The following is a 19,340-nucleotide window of genomic DNA, read 5'->3' on the forward strand; positions in this document are numbered from 1 at the left end:
TTACCATTTTTTTTTAATTTCATCGTTTCCAGCAATGGCAAAATTAAACAAGCAGTTCAGATTATCAGAAATGTTTATGCATATAACCATACAATTATTACACAAATGTTTGCTTGCTTGCTTGCTTACTTTTGACAGTTGTTCAATCCTAACCTTCCCATATACTCTTCCCATATACTGTGTATTAATATCTACAAACACAAGAGGGAGCAACTCAACAAGTTTTCAGAGCATCTTCATGTCTTCTCAATTTTCTCATATTACACTATTTCCTTGCATTCACTCAAACCTATTTTCACATTCACGTACGTCTCTTTTCTCTTACCTTCAAAGTGAATATTTGTCCTTCCATTATTTGCTTCCCTTTATCTGCAGTTCCTCTTCCATCCTTCCCATTTCGGATGTCATCTTGCCCCATTTCCTACCAGTCTCATCGTGGCACACTTTTCACTCCAATGATTGAATATCAGGCTCCACCGTCCACATCCCAAATTCTCTTGCCTCTCTTCTCTTGCTTCTCTCTGATTCCTCATCTACTCTCTTCTCCAAGCGCATTCCTCTTGTCACCTGCAGTGGGAGGGGCAACTGAGGATAGCTGAGCTCTGATTGGTCGAGCAGGGAGGAGGCTTCAGTGACATCGTGATGCTGTGCAGATGCTCAGCAGCAGTGGTAGTCGAGAAAGACAGGCTGGCGGTATCCTCTCTCTCTCTCTCTCTCCCTCTTTTTCTCCCTCCCCCCTCTTTTTCATCTTTCCTTTCCCTTCACGCACAAGCACGCATACACACACGCGCACTCCGTCACACTGCAGCAGAAGGGAGAGGACACACCGTGAAGCTGTGAGGTAGGACCAGGCCTCTCATCTTCTTCCTCATCCCTCCCGTGAGAGACAACCTGTCTCTCTCTCTCCTCCGCTATCCTCTGCTCTCATTCAAGGACTACCGCACCCAGGGAGCGCCTGGAAAAGGACTTACCGCAGCACGACGGATCTACGGATCACTCACACACCTACATCCTCTTTTTTCCCTCTGCGTTTCTTGTTGCCAGGCAGTGTTGGCTGAGCGTCAGGACGTGCGCTCAAGCACGTGTGCGTATGACAAGGTGCTTTTCTCCAGCTGACTGAACGTTTTTTCCCTGTCTGTACGTGGCATCCTTCACACCTTCATCGTTTGCCGCTCATCTTCCTCCTCACAAAGGCAGACTGTATCCCAGGATGCTGTGCGGCAGGCCACTCTGCTAGGCCGCAGCAGCATGGGCAAAGCACCGGGGGGGTGGGACAGCACGGATTGGACGGCTCTGCTCCGGACGGGCGCGCTTACGCACTCCGCTGCTTCCGATGGGTGAGGACAGTGAGAGCCCCAAAATCAATCACAGCTTCCTCCGAGACTATGTCACAGAAGGTATGTGCACACACCTGCATGAACACTCCCTCTTCACACACACACACACACACTCAACAGTAATTTGATCCTGTTCACCTTTCTGAAGTCCTGAATATAACCTTGATCTCAGCAGCTGTGCGGTAAGGTCTTCTAAATCAGCTGACTCATCAGATTTTGGTCACCTGGTCCATCCACACACCTGTTATTGGGTTACAGCATGTATTAGTGAGACTTTTCATTCAATTATCGGGCGCTGTAAGCCATCCAGAATAATGCATGTGCAAACAGAACCAAGATAGTCTTACATTTCATGCATATTAGGTAACACTTTATTTTACAGTGTCATTGTTACATATGTTACGTGTAGTTATTATAGTAATATACATTATGCATAATTACATGCTACTAACCCTAATTCTAACTCTATAGTAAGTCTATGTAGTTACTTAATATTACTCATTACCTTAATGTGTAACAAAGACACCTTAAAATAAAGTGTAACCTCATATTCTTTTCCATCCAAGCACTTGCACATTAGCTTAGGAGTTATTTGTCTTTTGCAGGCCTTACCATAATCATGTTACAGAACAGAATGCTTCATCAGGAGCAGGCCAGGCTGTTTTTATTTAGTGTCATCATCATTGTACTGGCAGGAGCAGGAGCATGACGTTAATCCACTATTAGGGTGTACAATGTGAAGCCATATGCCCAGATGAGGCTCTTGACTAAAAGTGTTTGCGTAGACAAAACCACAGTTGTGCTGTGCTAGCACATACCCATGAACTTATATTACTTTAGGTAATTTGGTGCCGTAATATATTTTCTGGCTGGGATTTTCACGCAAGACTGTTATGTGAAAGTATTAGCATTTAGCTCCAGTTATTCTTCATCCGTCTAATCTACCAATTCTGTGTAAATTTTCTATGAAAATAGAAATGCTGTGCTGCCACCTGCAGTTGTTCACATCCCTAAAATCTACAAATATTCTTTTACAGAAAGTAAAGTGTATTTTGATTTTATTTTCAGTGAATAACAAGAATAGTTATAATTATGGAAGCTTGTTTATACACATAATAAAACATTTTAAAAGATAATTGCGACTTTTGATCGCACAATTTTTTCTTTTTTTCTCAGAATTGCGAGATATAAAGTCAGAATTGCTTACAAAGTCAAAATTGCGTGATATAAAGTCAGAATTGTGAGTTATAAAGTCAGAATTGTGAGTTATAAAGTCAGAATTGCGTGATATAAAGCCAGAATTGTGAGTTATAAAGTCAGAATTGCGTGATATAAAGTCAGAATTGTGAGTTAAAAAGTCAGAATTGCGTGATATAAAGTCAGAATTGCGTGATATAAAGTCAGAATTGTGAGTTATTATGTCAGAATTGCTTGATATAAAGCCAGAATTGTGAGTTATAATGTCAGAATTGCATTATATAATGTCAGAATTGCATGATATAAAGCCAGAATTTTGAGTTATGTCAGAATTGCATTATATAATGTCATAATTGCATGATATAAAGTCAGAATTGTGAGTTATAAAGTCAGATTTGTGAAATATAAACTCGCAATACTGACTTTTTCTCGCAATTGCGAGTTCTGATTTTATTTCAGGCAATTCTGACTTTATAATTAGTAATTCTGACTTTATAATTAGTAATTCTGACTTTATATAAAGCAATTCTGACTATATAAAGCAATTCTGACTTTATAATTAGTAATTCTGACTTTATAACTGGCAATTCTGACTTTATATCACGCAATTCTGACTTTATATAAATCACTTCTGACTTCTTTTCTCAGAATTGTGAGATATAAATGTCCAATTGTGAGGGGGGAAAAATTGCAAGTTTATATCTTGCAATTCTGACTTTATATATAGCAATTGTGTGTTATAAAGTCAGAACTGAGAGATACAAACTTGCAATTTGGAGAAAAAAAGTCAACTTGCAATTGTGACTTTATATATTAAAAAAAAGTCAGAATTGTGAGATAAAATTACCTTTTTTATAAGCTTCCATATATAATAATGCATTTTTATTACAAGTATTTAATAATAATTATAATAAAAATAAAAAGTAATATTATTTATAATTTTATGATTATTTTCACTGATAAATTAACACAATCCACTTCTTTCTTTGTAGCTGATGTCATTTCTACAGTGGAGTTTAACCAGACGGGGGATCTGCTGGCCACAGGGGATAAGGGGGGGAGAGTGGTCATCTTCCAGAGAGAGACCGAGGTAGGTTAAACTGAGCTAAGCACTGCAGTGGGTGATTGATAATTGTGGATTAAAGCAGTGTTTTTTTAAGCAGCAGAGCAAATTAAATGGGGGAGGTGAAGATCAAAGGTCGTATTTATTTTTAAAAATCTGTTCTGCCGAAAATACTAGATATGTTACTTTTTCCACACGTTTTGTAGCGCTATAGCATGTGACACTAAATATGCATGAGGTGATTTTAATTTCCATTGCCCAAAGAGCCTTGACAATTAAAATAGATCAGGTTTAAAATACCAGTACTTCATAAAGACAAAGTATCAGATATCAACTGTGATATTGAGCCATCTGGTTCACAGATCACGGTTAGAGACATTTTAAAATAGACACTGAACAAAACTCATTGTTATTATGAGGCATCTTATACTTTTGGAGGACATTTACAACAAGCATTTCCTGCATTTCTAGGTCTAAAAATGAATCTCTTACATCAACACTTTATACAGGGAGATTTCATATTTATATATCATATATATTGCATACACCGTTAAAGTAATGTATATCCGTGAATTATACATTTGACAATTCAAACATTTTCACTGTTAATTATGTACATATTAAGCAAATACATTGTATATGTACACTCAGAAAAAAAGGTACAAAAACTCTCGCTGGGGCGGTACCTTTTCAAAAGGTACACTTTTGTTTCTTTTAGGTACTAATATGTACCAAGGCTGTAACCATGTCTTGAACATTGGGGGGGACCAATTTTTGTATTTTTATAAAGCATAAAGAAACAGAACAGTGAACGAAATTCAAGGTCTAATTCTAGTTGGGAAATAATCATTTTGGTACTATTTGCAAATAATATTTGCATTAATTTGCGTCAAATATATCGTTAGTCTCGAGATTCTTCCCGTTAGTGAATAAATACAATAGATCCGCAGTTAACATTCGAATTCCTTAGTGGTCTTATTTTTGTAAACCGTGTCGAAGGTTACAGGTTCTGAAAGATGTTCAATGATTGTATATTAAGAGCATGGACACGTTTGAGTGCATTTTGTTTTGTGATTTCAGAATAGAGTCCCCGCAATGGCCTTAAGCCATAGATTGACATGCTTGTCTGTGTGAAGACTGAACGAGCCAAAAGAGAACATAAACCCCGCCTACTTTGATTTTGATTGGCCATCTCAATCATTTTGACATTGATGAGCACCGTTAGATCTAAGGCAGACCAGACCTTTTGTAACTTTTAAACCTTTTTGTCCTAACATACAGAGCGCTGCGTAATGGGACAATGGGGTCAATTTGGCCATTTCTAATTATTGGGGGGGACTTGTCCCCCTCAAAATTATCTATGGTGGTTACGGCCCTAATATGTACATTTAAGGTACCAATATGCACTCTTTAGGTACAAAAGTGTACCTTTTGAAAAGGTACTGCCTCAGTGACAGCTGTCACAGCTTTTGTACTTTTTTTTTCTGAGAGTGTATTTGGGTCTTTTTTTCTTAATGCAGTCCAAAGGTGAATGTGAGGAGCTGGGAGAATCGGGTGAGTATAATGTCTACAGTACGTTCCAGAGTCACGAACCGGACTTTGACTATCTGAAGAGTTTGGAAATTGAGGAGAAGATCAATAAGATCCGCTGGCTTCCACAGCAAAACGCTGCCCACTTTCTCCTCTCTACCAACGGTAATCACACCTCTTCCTGTCTATCATGGTTTAAACTTGTCTTATCCTCCTAATTAGAAAACGAACCATTGATTTTAAGAGGGAAATAATTTAAGAATAAAGGACATTGTGATTATTCGGTGCAAGAAATCAATAGCAGATATTAGACCGAAATAGCTTGGTTGCATTACACATTTTAATGAAAGTAAGACAAATAAGACAGTATCAGTAGTAGAAGCATGAACAATGACTTTCAAGGCCTTTTGCATTAAAATGTCCGGCAAAACCACAAAAATATATATTGATGTTTTGGTATAGAAAGTCTCAGTTATAAAAATGAATGGCTGATAATTTCTCAGGTATGTTCCAACAGACAAAACGATAAAGCTATGGAAGGTCAGCGAGAGAGACAAGCGGCCAGAGGGCTACAATCTGAAGGACGAAGAAGGGCGAATAAAGGACGTCTCCACAGTGACCTCATTACGGGTATTTTCACAGCTGGCATATTAGATCAATACACTGGGGAGAATATAACTGATTTGATTTAGCATTTGTTTAAGTCGCTGATTTTTGTCATGCTCTATAACAAATTATTATACACAGTGCTGTGAAATATGTTTCTGATTGGTCGATCAATGCATTCTGTGATGAAATATCTTGTATAATGACTGGTAAATTGTATAATTGACCGTTGTCATTATCAACAAATTTCCTGCATGCAGTAGCTGTGCTAGTTTCTCATATTACTCTGTTGTCTTTTTCTTCTCGCATGATGATAATGATAACTCAAATCAATATTTCATATCCAGTTTTATATTTATTTGGTAAGTGTAATAAGCCAGATAAATTATCACAAAATATAATCCCTTTAGGGTGTTGCAATATGTGTTCAGGGTCCTGATCACCCTACAATAATGAGTGACGGACTGACTGACTGTATATGAACCCTTACTTGATCATATTTAACAATCAATACATTGTATTTGTATATAACATTCATTTGTTGAAAGATCACTAGTTAAAGCTGCAGTCCGTAAGTTTTGCCTCTTTGTCGCCATCTCTGTTTGAAACCTGCAATTGCAGTTATTCGCGGAGTTATCGCCTTTACGTGTGTTGTGCATCGGCACGGCTCCTCAGCGCGGATTAATCTAATGTTTTGAGGAGGATATGCGGCTGTCAGTCGCAGCACCAGTGTGGATACTGTACTTCAGAATCACAGAATCTACGTCTTGGAGTATGTCCAAAATAAGAATTTTCCCCGCAAAATGTCATCTGAACAAGTAACATGTCTGCCACTTTTCACCAACTGAAAAAAAAAGCATTACTATAAATCACGCTACCAACAGTGATTAAATCTAATCTAACGACCACTTAGCTCATGTCACATCAAACCGTGCAAATTATTATTGTTATACTTTGCTCTCAAATTGTTAATGTTAACAACATCAGCATTGCGTGACAACGTACAGGGAGTGCAGAATTATTAGGCACGTTGATTTTCTGATCATATTTTTTTTCCATGCACATTTGACCAATTCCAAACCACAGTAATCCTAATAACTACTATTGATTTAGTATTTAATAATGTATAAGTGATATATAATTGTTCATGAAGGCTGGAAATGAAAATCACCTTATATTCAGGTGTGCAGAATTATTAGGCATGTTTTCTTTTACAGATAAATTGAGCCAAAAAAGAGATTTAACTCAGACTAAAAAGTCAAAAAGTATTAAATGCCCATGAGAAGGATGCAATACTAATGCAATACTAGACATTGCAGTTAAGGCGTGACCATTGGACAGTGAAATGCTCGTTGGGTCAGCAGGATCTGACAAAAACAGGTGGTGAAGAAAAGACACCTGTTAACCGCAAAAGAATTAAGAATTAAGGTGAAGAATTAAGGGTGAAACCATCAGGAACCCTTTAGTCTCCAGCGCCAACATTTTCCAAAGCTGCAACCTACCTGGAGTCTCCAGAAGTGCAAGGTGTCAGGATCTCAGAGACTTCAGTTAGGTAAAGAATCCTAAAAAATGACCCCCACTAGATAAGAATCACAAGCTGAAGTGTTGTAAAATACATGAAGAAGGTTTTTTTATAGGCTTTATGGACAGATAGGTTGAGAGTGACTCTTGAAGGACCAGCACCACATCCTCTAGTACCACTGTTTGAAGAATTCATCTTCCAGAATCTGGCAGTACGTTTTGGGAGTTCATTTTAGTCCATCCTGAAGTCCGTTTTGCAGAGATGGACTAAAAATGAACTCCCAAAACGAATGAACTCTCCACTTCTGGAGACTCCAGGTAGGTTGCAGCTCTGGAAAATGTTGGCGCTGGAGACTAAAGGGTTCCTGATGGTTTCACCCTTAATTCTTCACCTTAATTCTTAATTCTTTTGCGGTTAACAGGTGTCTTTTCTTCACCACCTGTTTTTGTCTGACCCTGCTGACCCAACGAGCATTTCACTGTCCAATGGTCATGCCTTAACTGCAATGTCTAGTATTGCATTAGTATTGCATCCTTCTCATGGGCATTTAATACTTTTTGACTTTTCAGTCTGAGTTAAATCTCTTTTTTGGCTCAATTTATCTGTAAAAGAAAACATGCCTAATAATTCTGCACACCTGAATATAAGGTGATTTTCATTTCCAGCCTTCATGAACAATTATATATCACTTATACATTATTAAATACTAAATCAATAGTAGTTATTAGGATTACTGTGGTTTGGAATTGGTCAAATGTGCCTGGAAAAAAAATATGATCAGAAAATCAACGTGCCTAATAATTTCTGCACTCCCTGTATATTTAGTGTGTATTAGCGTAACCTGTAGATTTCAATTTCCATACAGTCTAATCTTTTACTTTTGACAACGGGTGAATCTCCAGTTGTCACTGATGATTGTCGTTTGGACCTTTCTGGATTACAATCCACCATCAAAATGATAAATGATAAAAGCTGCTGTGAGAAAAAGCTGTAAATGATCCACCACCTGCAGCATCCTCACATGTGATACTACTAATACTAGCTGGACATGCTCGAATTTCCAGTGGAAATCCACCAGTACCACTCAAATTATAGCACATTATTACAAGCTTACCGTTGTGAATTGGGCTATGGTAAGGAGGTAATTTTGAACACTGGCTGGTTATGTACTTTCTCAATTTATTTTGGGTAATTTTTAACCCCAAAAAAGTTACGGACTGCAGCTTTTATATACGTAATACATTCAAACAGATAGAGAAGTTTGCATATTCATTTAGGTTAAAATTATATTCATATTTGAATGTACATTAAATGTCGATCCTATGTAATGTTTGTTAATGACTGTGAGTATTAGTTATATGTTATAGAAATTACATTGTGTGGCCTTCTGATGCTAAAATCAATTTCCTTCAAGGTGCCGGTCCTGAAACCCACTGACCTGATGGTTGAAGTGCGGCCAAGAAGAATCTTTGCTAACGGCCACACCTACCACGTCAACTCCATCTCAGTCAATAGTGATGGCGAGACATATCTGTCTGCTGATGATCTCAGGATCAACATGTGGCACCTGGACATCACTGACCGAAGCTTCAGTATCCTTCATGTCTATCCACCTATCTATATTCCCAGACAAAAGATCAGAAAAAGATAAATGCAGTCAGTCTTTGTGACACTTTAAGCTGGCTTTGTATGTTAAGCCAAATAATTGGGACAGAGGCATAAAGGTTGCATCAGTTGGGTGAATATGGTGCAAAAAATTGTTTCTGAACTGGATTGCGTTCTTTTCTTTGTGTTCTTGTGACTGGATTGAAGGCAGAGGGTTTTGTGTTCCAGATTGCATAGCTGGTCTTCTTTGGAGCAGGGCTCTGACCTAGAAATAAAATATCTATGGAAACATTTAAATAATTCACCAAGGAAACACTCTCCTCTAAAACACATAATAGCTGCCTTCAGGAAAATTGTAGGGTGTGTTTGTGCTTGCGTGTGATGCGCAGTCTCACTGAGTAGATGTGTGGATGAACATGTATGTGTGCGTGCTCAGAATAATAATCATACATCCGTACAGCTTTACACCATTCAGGAAGCTGATAATACATAGTTTATAAGCTACCACTGTCAGTACGCTTTCAGTTGTAGACATTATGTGATCTCTATTTTTTACATGAAGCTTTATAAACCACTTGCAGTTCATTTTGCCTTGTGCAGCCTAGTGAAAGAAGTTGTAGGTTCAAACCTTGCCAGGTGTGATCGATCAAAGGAGTTCACCTAAAAATGAATATTCGGTTGACATTTATTCAAAACCCAAATGTTGTACTGTTGGAATCCAAAAGGAGGTTTTTTTGTGTGTAGTTACAATGAATGGAGACTGGGGCTTTCAAGCCAAAGAGGAATTAAAGGACCATAAAAATTGTGAATTTGACTCACACACTTTATTCCAAATCTTCTAAAGTCATGCAATAACTTTGTGTTAGAAACAAATCAAAATATTTTAAGTTATTATGGTTATAAACTCCCTGAAAAACCTTGATTGTAGTTTAGAATTTTCTTCCGTGAATGTACACGTCACAATATCTGTCATTTGAATAATTCCTACCCAAGGCATGAAAAATGAAAAAATGTGAGGCCTTAGTACATTAATAGTGTGTTGAATTTTGGGGCGTGGCACTTCCGAAACACGCTTAAAGCAACTGACCAGTCACAAAACACTTGTCCAGTCGACCAATCAGAAAACATTGCGCTTTCCAGAAGGAGGGGCTTCATAGAGTGTGTTCACACTTGGCATGTTGGTTCAATTAAAACAAACCCTGGTGCGATTGCTCTGTTAGTGCGGTTCATTTGAATAAGTGTGAACGCTGCAATCCAAACCCTGGTGCGCACCAAACAAGCATCTTTTCAGCAGTCTCGGTCCGCTTCCAAACGGTTCGAATGAAATATGAATGCCACACGGACCAGAGACATCTAAACGAACCAAAAACAGGAAGATGAGACCCTAAAAGGACAGAATGCTCACACATACCTGTTTTTTCTCATAGTCATAGTCATATACGCTATGTTGCCATCACAGTTCAGTACAGGCATCAGAACCGCGTCTCCTTGCAGCAGATCTTCATTTGTGTGTGTGTGACGGAGGAATTCCTTCCACTGTTTTAACTCACAAGTTCTCAGCTGGTCAAAATATTATCAAATGCAAGCTACGCACACACAAGTCTCAAAATAGGCAATACATCATAAAAGCCGACCAATCAGGTTATGAACGTATCCCTATGCCTTTTAGCCTAGAAATCTAGACGCACCCTAGCGGCAGCAAATCTAATTTGCAGCCAGGGTAGTCTAGCAACTCTCCGTTGGCTTAAGAGCTGGAAAAACCAAACTCTGGTTAGGCCAATCACATCGTGTATAGAGTCGGTGGGCGGGCTTAATATAATGACGGCAGAGTTGCCGCGGTTTCGCGTGCTACTCGTAAACAAAGCAGCTGGTGAACAGCGGCCTTTCGAATCAGCTTTGGCCACGAATCTGGAAGACTTGGAGTTAAGCTTTTCTTTGAGAAAAGAACAAAGAATGGCACTGAAGTCATTTTTAAGAAAGGAAGATGTGTTCGGAAGTTTGCCGACCGGATACTTCAAAAGTTTAATCTATCAACTAGCTCCGCTTCACCTTCTTCGTTGCTCTGGTTGGTTGTAGCAATGCCAATGGTGAGTCCCCAGACCCAACATCTTGATGTGGGTCTGGCTTGTCAGGCTATATGCCTTTAGGTTCAATGATAAAAATGTCTGAATGGTAAGCGGACCAGGACTAAATGTTGTTGTTGTTGTTTTTTTTGTGGTCTGGACCAATGAACCATGCAAAACGAACAGGAACTAAACAGAGCATTACTGACAGATTGTGAAGAGAGGTGCTGCAATGTAAATTATGTGAAAACTAAAAAACCCTATTCTAGTAGACCCCAAAAACAAAATCAAGACTGTAAAAGGCAGCCTGGTCTCATTGCGAAAATGTACCTCTGGCAACATTTTTGCAAACCCCAAAATACGTACCAATATGTACATATCACTGCAGTTTCAAAGTGATATGTCCACTGGGTGCCGCCAAAAGCTTCGTTTTTTTCCCGGAACAGATGAGCGTCAATCTGACGTTTTGTGACATTGTTTTTTTAATGTACACCTACACTAAACCCTAAACCTAACCGATAGTGTTAACAAAAGCAAATGTGACAAAAATACAATAGTAACCATGTCTTGTTAGCTTCTGTGAACTCATCTTTGAGCTCTTTTATCATGACTTGTCTTTCACGGGATTCGTACCTGAGCTTTCATTATTACAAGTACAAATCTGTACCAGCTGAGCTACTGAGCAAACTTATTATATAAAAAAAGCCGAGCATATGGAGCAGATTAAGTGACGCAAACTCCAAAATGTATTCATTTACATGGAAAAAAAAAAAACGATAAAAAGTGCTTGCTGTTTTACTGCCTCTAGTGTTCATTTCACTTTGAAACTGCAGAGATATGTACATATTGGTACGTATTTTGGCGGTTTGCAAAAACGTTGCCAGAGGTACATTTTCACAATGAGACCAGGTTGGTAAAAGGGCATAATATGCCCTCTTTAAGTCATTATTCACTGAGCATTTTTACATCTGCATTCATGAGAGAATTAGGAGTCTAAAACATAGAAGATCAGCTTTCAGAATTGTAAATCAGAGACTCTCCTTGACCCTTTCCCCCTTCTCAGACATTGTGGACATTAAGCCTGCCAATATGGAGGACCTGACGGAGGTGATAACTGCTGCAGAGTTCCATCCACATCACTGCCACCTGTTTGTATACAGCAGCAGTAAAGGCACACTGCGCCTCTGTGACATGAGAGAGTCGGCCCTCTGTGACAAGCACTCCAAAAGTAAGTATACACTTCTTAAACAGAAGAACTGCATGACTTATAGTAACATTCAAAATTTAGGGTTAGTAAGTGTTTTTTGTAAAGATTTTTTTTTTATTCAACAGGGACACATTAAATTTATCAAAAGCTGCAATAAAGACATAAGATACAAATTATAAATGCTGTTCTGTTGAACATGAATCTTGAATATAAAATGTATCGTTAACACTACGGGTGCACTAATATGCATTAATTCATGCTTAACTAATGCACAAATAATCATGAGTTAATGTGTGACTCATGGAGAACTAAACCATTTATTAACGACTGCTGCATCAGCAACTAATGAACATTCTGTATGATTAACAGATTAAAGCTGCAATCCGTAACTTTTTGCGCTCTAGCGGTTAATAAACAGAACTGCATGCATCTTGCTGAAGAACATTGCAGCCGGAGCTACTTCTCTCTGTTTATGTCCAAGGCCAGTCACGCAGGGACTGTGCTCCTCCGCAGTGTACCATAATGATTCAGGGTAAGACAAAAACACGGTTTGGAAAATGGATTCATGTTGTACATTCTCATTATATAATTTTTGTGAATCTTGAACACAAAAAAAGTTACGGACAGCAGCTTTAAGTAATATATGAATTGCTATTAATTAAATATGACATCATGTATTAATTTCCTAATAACACTTTATATGAACTAATAATGTAAATTAATGTGTTAATTACCACAATGGGTCAAAGCCATGCATTTCAACTTCCAGTTGTCTGCTTTAATTAATCATTAGCTAACGATTTGCAAAGGTATCATTATGCTATGACTTTACTTGTTGAGGCACATGACTATTAACTAACTGTTAAGTAATATGTCATTGTGGTTATGGCTTTTCAATTAATTTTGAATTAGTTAATAGTCGTGTGCCTCAACAAGTAAAGTCATAGCATAATGATACCTTTGCAAATCATTATCTAATGATTAATTAAAGCAGACAACTGAAAGTTGAAATTGTGGTGACCCATTGTGGTAATTAACACATTAATTTACATTATTAGTTAATATAACATACATTACATAATGTCATATTTAATTAATATCAATTCATATATTACTTAATCTGTTAATCATATAGAATGTTCATTAGTTGCTGATGCAGTAATCATTAATAAATGGTTTAGTTCTTCGTGAGTCATACATTAACTCATGATTATTTGTGCATTAGTTAAGCATGAATTAGTGCATATTAGTGCACCCGTATTGTAAAGTTTTACCAATGTATCATGTTTTCCACCAACAGTCACAGCCATTTTTAACATCGATAATAATAAGACATGTTTCTGTAGCAGCAAATCAGCATATTACAATGATTTCTGAAGGATCACGTGACACTGAAGACTGGAGTAATGATGCTGAAAATTCAGCTTTGCCATCGCAGGATTAAATTACATTTTAAAATGTATTAAAATAGAAAACAGTTATTTGAAATTGTAATAATATTTCACAATATTACTGTTTTTACTTTGTTTTTGATCTAATAGCTTTGGTGAACATAAGAGAATATGTCAAAAACATTTTTTTTTTTAAATCTTACCGACCCTAAACTTTTAAACGGCAGTGTATATCACTTCTAGATTGCCTGCACACTTTTACAGTCAACATGAAATCTTGATGTCCCCTTTATTTGATCATTTAATGCATAGACAATGCCTCTTATTGTGACAGATAAATGTCTTTTATAACTATTCCCAAATTTAGCATTTAATCTCTTTATGCCTATATGAAATCTTCAATTTGAGAATTCTTTACTTAGCCAGAAGTAACGCTGCAGTAGTTTTGTTAAAAGAGACAGCAGGACACAGTGAAAACAATTAAGAAGAACAGCTGTGCTTGCTGGTGGGGGAATTAGCACTGTAGCAGATTTAGCGAGATTTACACTTATAGCTGCATAGTTGCATAAAAGACAAGCAGACCACAGTGTTGAAAAGTGTTTCATTGCCGTCATTAACCATGAAACCATTGAAACCGTTCCCCAGCTGACTTTGATTAACTGAAAATGCCTGTTGATTAACTGCTAGAGTGTTAAAAGTGAAGCTAAACATTATGGAGGCTCGTCATGCTGATAAAAGCTGACCCACCCTAATTATTTCAAGTGAATCTGAACTTAGTTTGAATCTGTATCTTTTCTCTACCTCAGTCTTTGAGGAGCCAGAAGATCCAGGCAATCGATCTTTCTTCTCTGAGATCATCTCTTCAGTTTCTGATGTTAAGTTCAGCCATAGTGGACGTTATCTGCTCACCAGAGACTACTTGACTGTCAAAGTATGGGACCTCAACATGGAGAAGGGCCCAGTGGAAACCTACCAAGTGGGTATCGTACACAACACCATAAACACATATTTCCAACACATATGCTATAGGCTAAACTATTTCTAGCTGATGAGGATTTTTTTCATGTACTCTTATTTGTTGAAGTGAATCCTAAATGGTCCTCTTCTATGAGACGTTGGAAAGTCAAGCGTTATTTTAGTTTCTTTTATATACTATTTTAGGCAACACTTTATTGTACAGTGTCCTTGTTACACTTTACATGTATTTACTACAGTAATAACAGTAAATTATGCATAACTACATGCAACTAAACCTAAACCAAACCCAAACCCTACTCCCTATAGTAAGTACATGTAGGTGAGCGCGGGGCACAACCTAACGGGGTTAGTTGTAACACGCATGTTTTAACCCTTTCCACACATGCACGAATTACGAAACTTAGTGTATTTACTAGTTGCCATATCAACATTATTTAGAGAAAAAAAGCGCTAAAATTAATAAATATCTGGAAGATATTACTGAACATGTTTTTAACCATAGCAAAAGTAAATTTCTTACTTAAGTTTAGTTTTCATCTCTGTTTTTTGTGTTTATTTAAAATAAGACAAATCTGATATTATTTAAACTTATATCTGTTATTTATCAGTTGAGATCGTTCTTTAATGCTGATCTAACCAGCAGAAGACACGAGCCGCGATTTAAATCCCAGTTGTGCAGATGGGTTGCGTTGTAACACTGCGTTACAATGAGCCCCTATTAGAAATGTGCCATTATATTCTATACTTTTATGAATTCTTTTGAGAAACCATGAGAAAAGGGTGAATAATGTCTGAGAGTTAATGTTCAGAAATTATTAATTATTATTATGTTTTGAACTATGCTGTATAGCTGTATTTAGCGATGTGTTTGCGGTAAAAAAACACAAAAATGCTTATATTTTTAATGATTAAAAATGCCATTATTTTATTTTAAAAAGTTTATAATTGTATTTTGTTGACAAAACCACATATTTGTATTAGACATGTGTGCAATTAATGTAGGAAAAAATAAATACTCTGAACCCCAAGTGGATTTACACAAACTGAGAAAGTCAAAAAGCGTTAGGTTGTGCCCCGCTCTCCCCTAGTTCATTAATATTACTCAGTATTTAAATATATAAGTATACTTAAAAGGACACATTCAAATAAAGCCTAACCCTATTTTAGTATTTATTAATATAAATTGATTGATTTGAATCATTTTTAATGTGCTTTTGTAATTTTTAGCTTAATTTTTATTTCAGTTTTAGTCATTTTTATTTAAGCTTTTCATGTAATGTGTACACTTTCAACTAACAAAAATTATTTTAAGTTTTTCTACTTCATTTATGGTGAAATATCTAGTCAGATTTTGCTGTTCATCACTATATTTTTAACTCTGTTATAAGGTGCATTCTAGCTTTTAGTTGTGTTCAGTATAAATGTATGTGTTCATATTTTATAATACATTTTATAATTTGTATAATGACTGTAAATATATATAAACATTTCCTTTTTTGTCAGGTTCATGAATACCTAAGAAGTAAACTCTGCTCTTTGTATGAAAATGACTGCATCTTCGACAAGTTTGAGTGCGTCTGGAACAGCACAGACAGGTAAACATTTCTGAGGCTTGATAATACGATCATATTTTATGCAATATAGGTATATTTCCTGTTTTGTACTCATACCCTCTTTCTCTTCCTTCCTACTTTCTCTCTCATATTTCCATTATGGCCTTTATCCTATTGATTTGCTAATGTGTTCCCCTTTCAAACTCTTTTTTTTATTACTCCACATACCCATTCTGTTTTTAACCCATCATGCTTTGCTGTCCTCACCGTACCCCCTCCAAAAGTGTAATCATGACAGGAGCGTATAACAGTTTTTTCCGGATGTTTGATCGCGAGACCGGTCGCGGTGTAACCCTTGAGGCATGGCGTGAGAGCAGTAAACCGCGCGCCGTGCTGCGGACTCGCCGCGTTTACTCCGGGGGCCGCCGTCGAAGGGGTGATGTGGGCGTGGACAGTCTGGACTTCACTAAAAAGATTCTGCACATGGCTTGGCACCCAGCTGAAAACATCATCGCCATAGCAGCCACCAACAACCTCTATATCTTTCAGGACAGGGTCAACGCAGAAAACCAGTGACAAGAGATGTGTAGAGGGGTTGCAGTAATGCTCTTCACAGGGCCACACACATTCAAATCATGCACACATATCAAATTCATCCTTTAAAACACACACATTATTGGTCCTGTGGAGGTGGACATAGTTGCCAGACCCTGAAAGTACACAGATGGACTTTGCAGCTAAGCCGTTCCAGGAGAGCAGTTATGTATAGCCAATGACTTTATCTGATAACTATTTGGTTAATTACACCGCCAGGAATGTTGCCAATGAGCCACGTGGTACGTGGAATCTTACGATTGACATCGCGGTCAGCCAATCCCGAACTCCTTTGATATGTGATGGATGGTGTTGACGCCGGCCAATCCCGGACTGCGCTGACCTGTGATTGACGGCTGATTTGAAAAAGGGGTGGTGCCTTTGGGCTGAAGACTAGGAATGAGACCGCTCCACTCCTCTGTGCCAGGTTGCCATGGACACCAGTTGTCATGGTAACAAGAGTGCTCTGAGCAGTCTTCCTATCACGTGCTTCCCAAAAAACCTATCCCACAATGCATCTGCTATAAGAGCCCTCATTTTACTTCGCTACTTCGCATTGAATTGACCATTTGTGGAAACATGGATGCCTATGACCGAATCACTATATCTCACATCTGGAGGAGGTTTGAATCCCAGTATTTGTCTCAAATGTACCCTAACAGAAGGATTGCTCCACTACTTCATCAGAACACTGTCTTAACCAGTTTACACCTCATTATGGGTTACATTTGTACCTGTATGGTAAGAAAGTGAAAGGTATTGGTCAGTCTCATCACACTGTTAGCACGCTTTCAAAAAAGGGCCTTCTGCTGCGCTGTGCACTGTAACTGACATGCGTCAGGGGCAAACCAGTCTCTGGTTAAGCAGAGCTCTGGCCTCTCACAGTAAAGCACTGCCTTTTTATTTATGATTGTAGCTACTTTATGGATCCCTCAAAAAAAAAAAATTGTGACAGGCTATAAAACAATGCAGACATACACTACCATTCAAAAGTTTTAGATTGGTAAAAGAAGTCTCTTCTGCTCACCAAGGCTGCATTTATTTGATCCAAAATACAGCAAATACAGCAAAACCAGTAATATTGTGAAATATTTTTACAATTTAAAATAACTGTTTTCCTTTTGAACATATTTTAAAATGCAGTTTATTACTGTGTTGTCAAAGCTGAATTTTCAGCATCATTACTCCAGTCTTCAGTATCACATGATCCTTCAGAAATCATTCTAATATGCTGATTTGCTGCTTAGTAGACATTTATTATTATTATCAATGCTGAAAACTTTTTTTTTTCAGGATTATTTGTGTCACGGGTGTGTGCAGGCAGGATGACGAAGACAGGCAGATACAATTCCAAACGTGATTTAATCTCATAGAAAGGCAAGACAGGTAGACGGGCATCAGCACCACACACTTAACATAGATAATACCGGACACTAAACTGAACATATATACAGGTGTTTATGATGGTGACTGATGAATGCACAGCTGAATGTGATTAGTGCCCGTGACAACTAAAGAGTGACGTAGGCAGGTGATGACAAAACATAAGTCCAAACTAATGTGAATGTGACAATTTGATGAATAGAAAGTTCAAAAGAACAGCATTTATCTGAAATAGAAAGAATTATGTATGTATGTATGAAATGTATCCTTTCTAAATTAAAGGGATAGTTCACTCAAAAATTTTAATTCTGTCATCATTTACTCACCCTCAAGTTGTTCCAAACCTGTATTTGTTTCTTTGTTCTGCTGAACACAAAAGAAGATATTCTGAAGAATGTTTGTAACCAAGCAGAGAGAGCAACCATTGACTGCCATAGTAGGGAAAAAAATACTATGGTATTCAATGGTTGCTCTCGCTACTTTGTTACAAACATTCTTCTGAATATCTTCTCTTGTGTTCAGCAGAACAAAGAAACTCATACAGGTTTGGAACAACTTGAGGGTGAGTAAATGAAGACAGAATTTTCATTTTTGGGTGAACTATCCCTTTAAAGTATGAATTTCTTGGAATTCTTTCAACAACAACAAAAATATTACTGACCCCAAGCGTTTGAACAGTAATGCATAACGTTACAAAAGCTTTCCATTTCAGATAAATGCTGTTCTTTTGAATGTTCTATTCTGTAATGATGCTGAAATTTCAGCTTTGCCAACACAGGAATAAATGGCATTTTAAAATCTATTTGAATGGAAAAGTTATTTTAAATTGCAAAAATATTTCACAATATTGCTGTTTTTGATGCTGTTCAAATAAATGCAGCCTTGGTGAGCAGAAGAGACTTCTTTTAAAAACATTTAAAAATCTTACCAATCTAAAACTTTTGAACGGTAGTGACTGTACATGGGAAATCAGTTGGTTAGTTTATTGGAATATTCCAGCATCAAAACAACGTAACAATAATTCTGGCATTCCTCAGTTTGTTTAATAAAAAATAAAGTAATGTACTTGCAATGGAAGTCTGCCTTTAAAAGCATCATTTTCAGCTTCTGTATTTTGTTAAAATGCTTAAATGGGTGGTTCTCAACCTTTGTGACTGCAAGACAACTCTATGTCCACAATATTAGAAGAACCCATTCATTTTTCCAGTTATTTTACTGGATAAGGATTTGAAAAAATATTTTTACTCACAATTTATACCCAATTAAATATTTTAGAGCTTGTGTATATGCATTGAGCAAAGATATTTTACA

The 19,340-nt window shown here is 37.3% G+C and overlaps 2 protein-coding genes across 3 annotated transcripts in view; one reads left to right on the top strand and one right to left on the bottom strand.

Moving 5' to 3' along the window:
* Nucleotides 1–565, bottom strand: part of pde5aa (phosphodiesterase 5A, cGMP-specific, a) — a 25,510-nt gene extending 24,945 nt beyond the window's left edge. Inside the window, exon 1 of the mRNA XM_079812631.1 lies at nt 326–565. The gene's annotated coding sequence lies outside the window, so the exon portion shown is untranslated. The remainder of the gene's footprint in view (nt 1–325) is intronic.
* ppp2r2ca (protein phosphatase 2, regulatory subunit B, gamma a) overlaps nt 1–17,580 on the top strand; it is a 22,126-nt gene extending 4,546 nt beyond the window's left edge. The window contains exons 2-10 of one of the 2 annotated variants that reach the window (XM_079812653.1): nt 1,194–1,397; nt 3,527–3,624; nt 5,118–5,292; nt 5,645–5,757; nt 8,670–8,847; nt 11,987–12,151; nt 14,328–14,497; nt 16,003–16,094; nt 16,337–17,580. In XM_079812653.1, the coding sequence (XP_079668779.1) occupies nt 1,334–1,397; nt 3,527–3,624; nt 5,118–5,292; nt 5,645–5,757; nt 8,670–8,847; nt 11,987–12,151; nt 14,328–14,497; nt 16,003–16,094; nt 16,337–16,628 (1,347 nt within the window). In that variant the 5' untranslated portion in view covers nt 1,194–1,333 and the 3' untranslated portion in view covers nt 16,629–17,580. Of the gene's footprint in view, nt 1–662; nt 1,398–3,526; nt 3,625–5,117; nt 5,293–5,644; nt 5,758–8,669; nt 8,848–11,986; nt 12,152–14,327; nt 14,498–16,002; nt 16,095–16,336 lie in introns of those variants that run through there. The other variant, XM_079812652.1, reaches the window with a different exon arrangement.
* The last annotated feature ends 1,760 nt before the right edge of the window (nt 17,581–19,340 follow it).

Source organism: Gobio gobio (genome assembly GCF_949357685.1).
Source record: "Gobio gobio genome assembly, chromosome: 3".
Lineage (NCBI taxonomy): Eukaryota > Metazoa > Chordata > Actinopteri > Cypriniformes > Gobionidae > Gobio > Gobio gobio.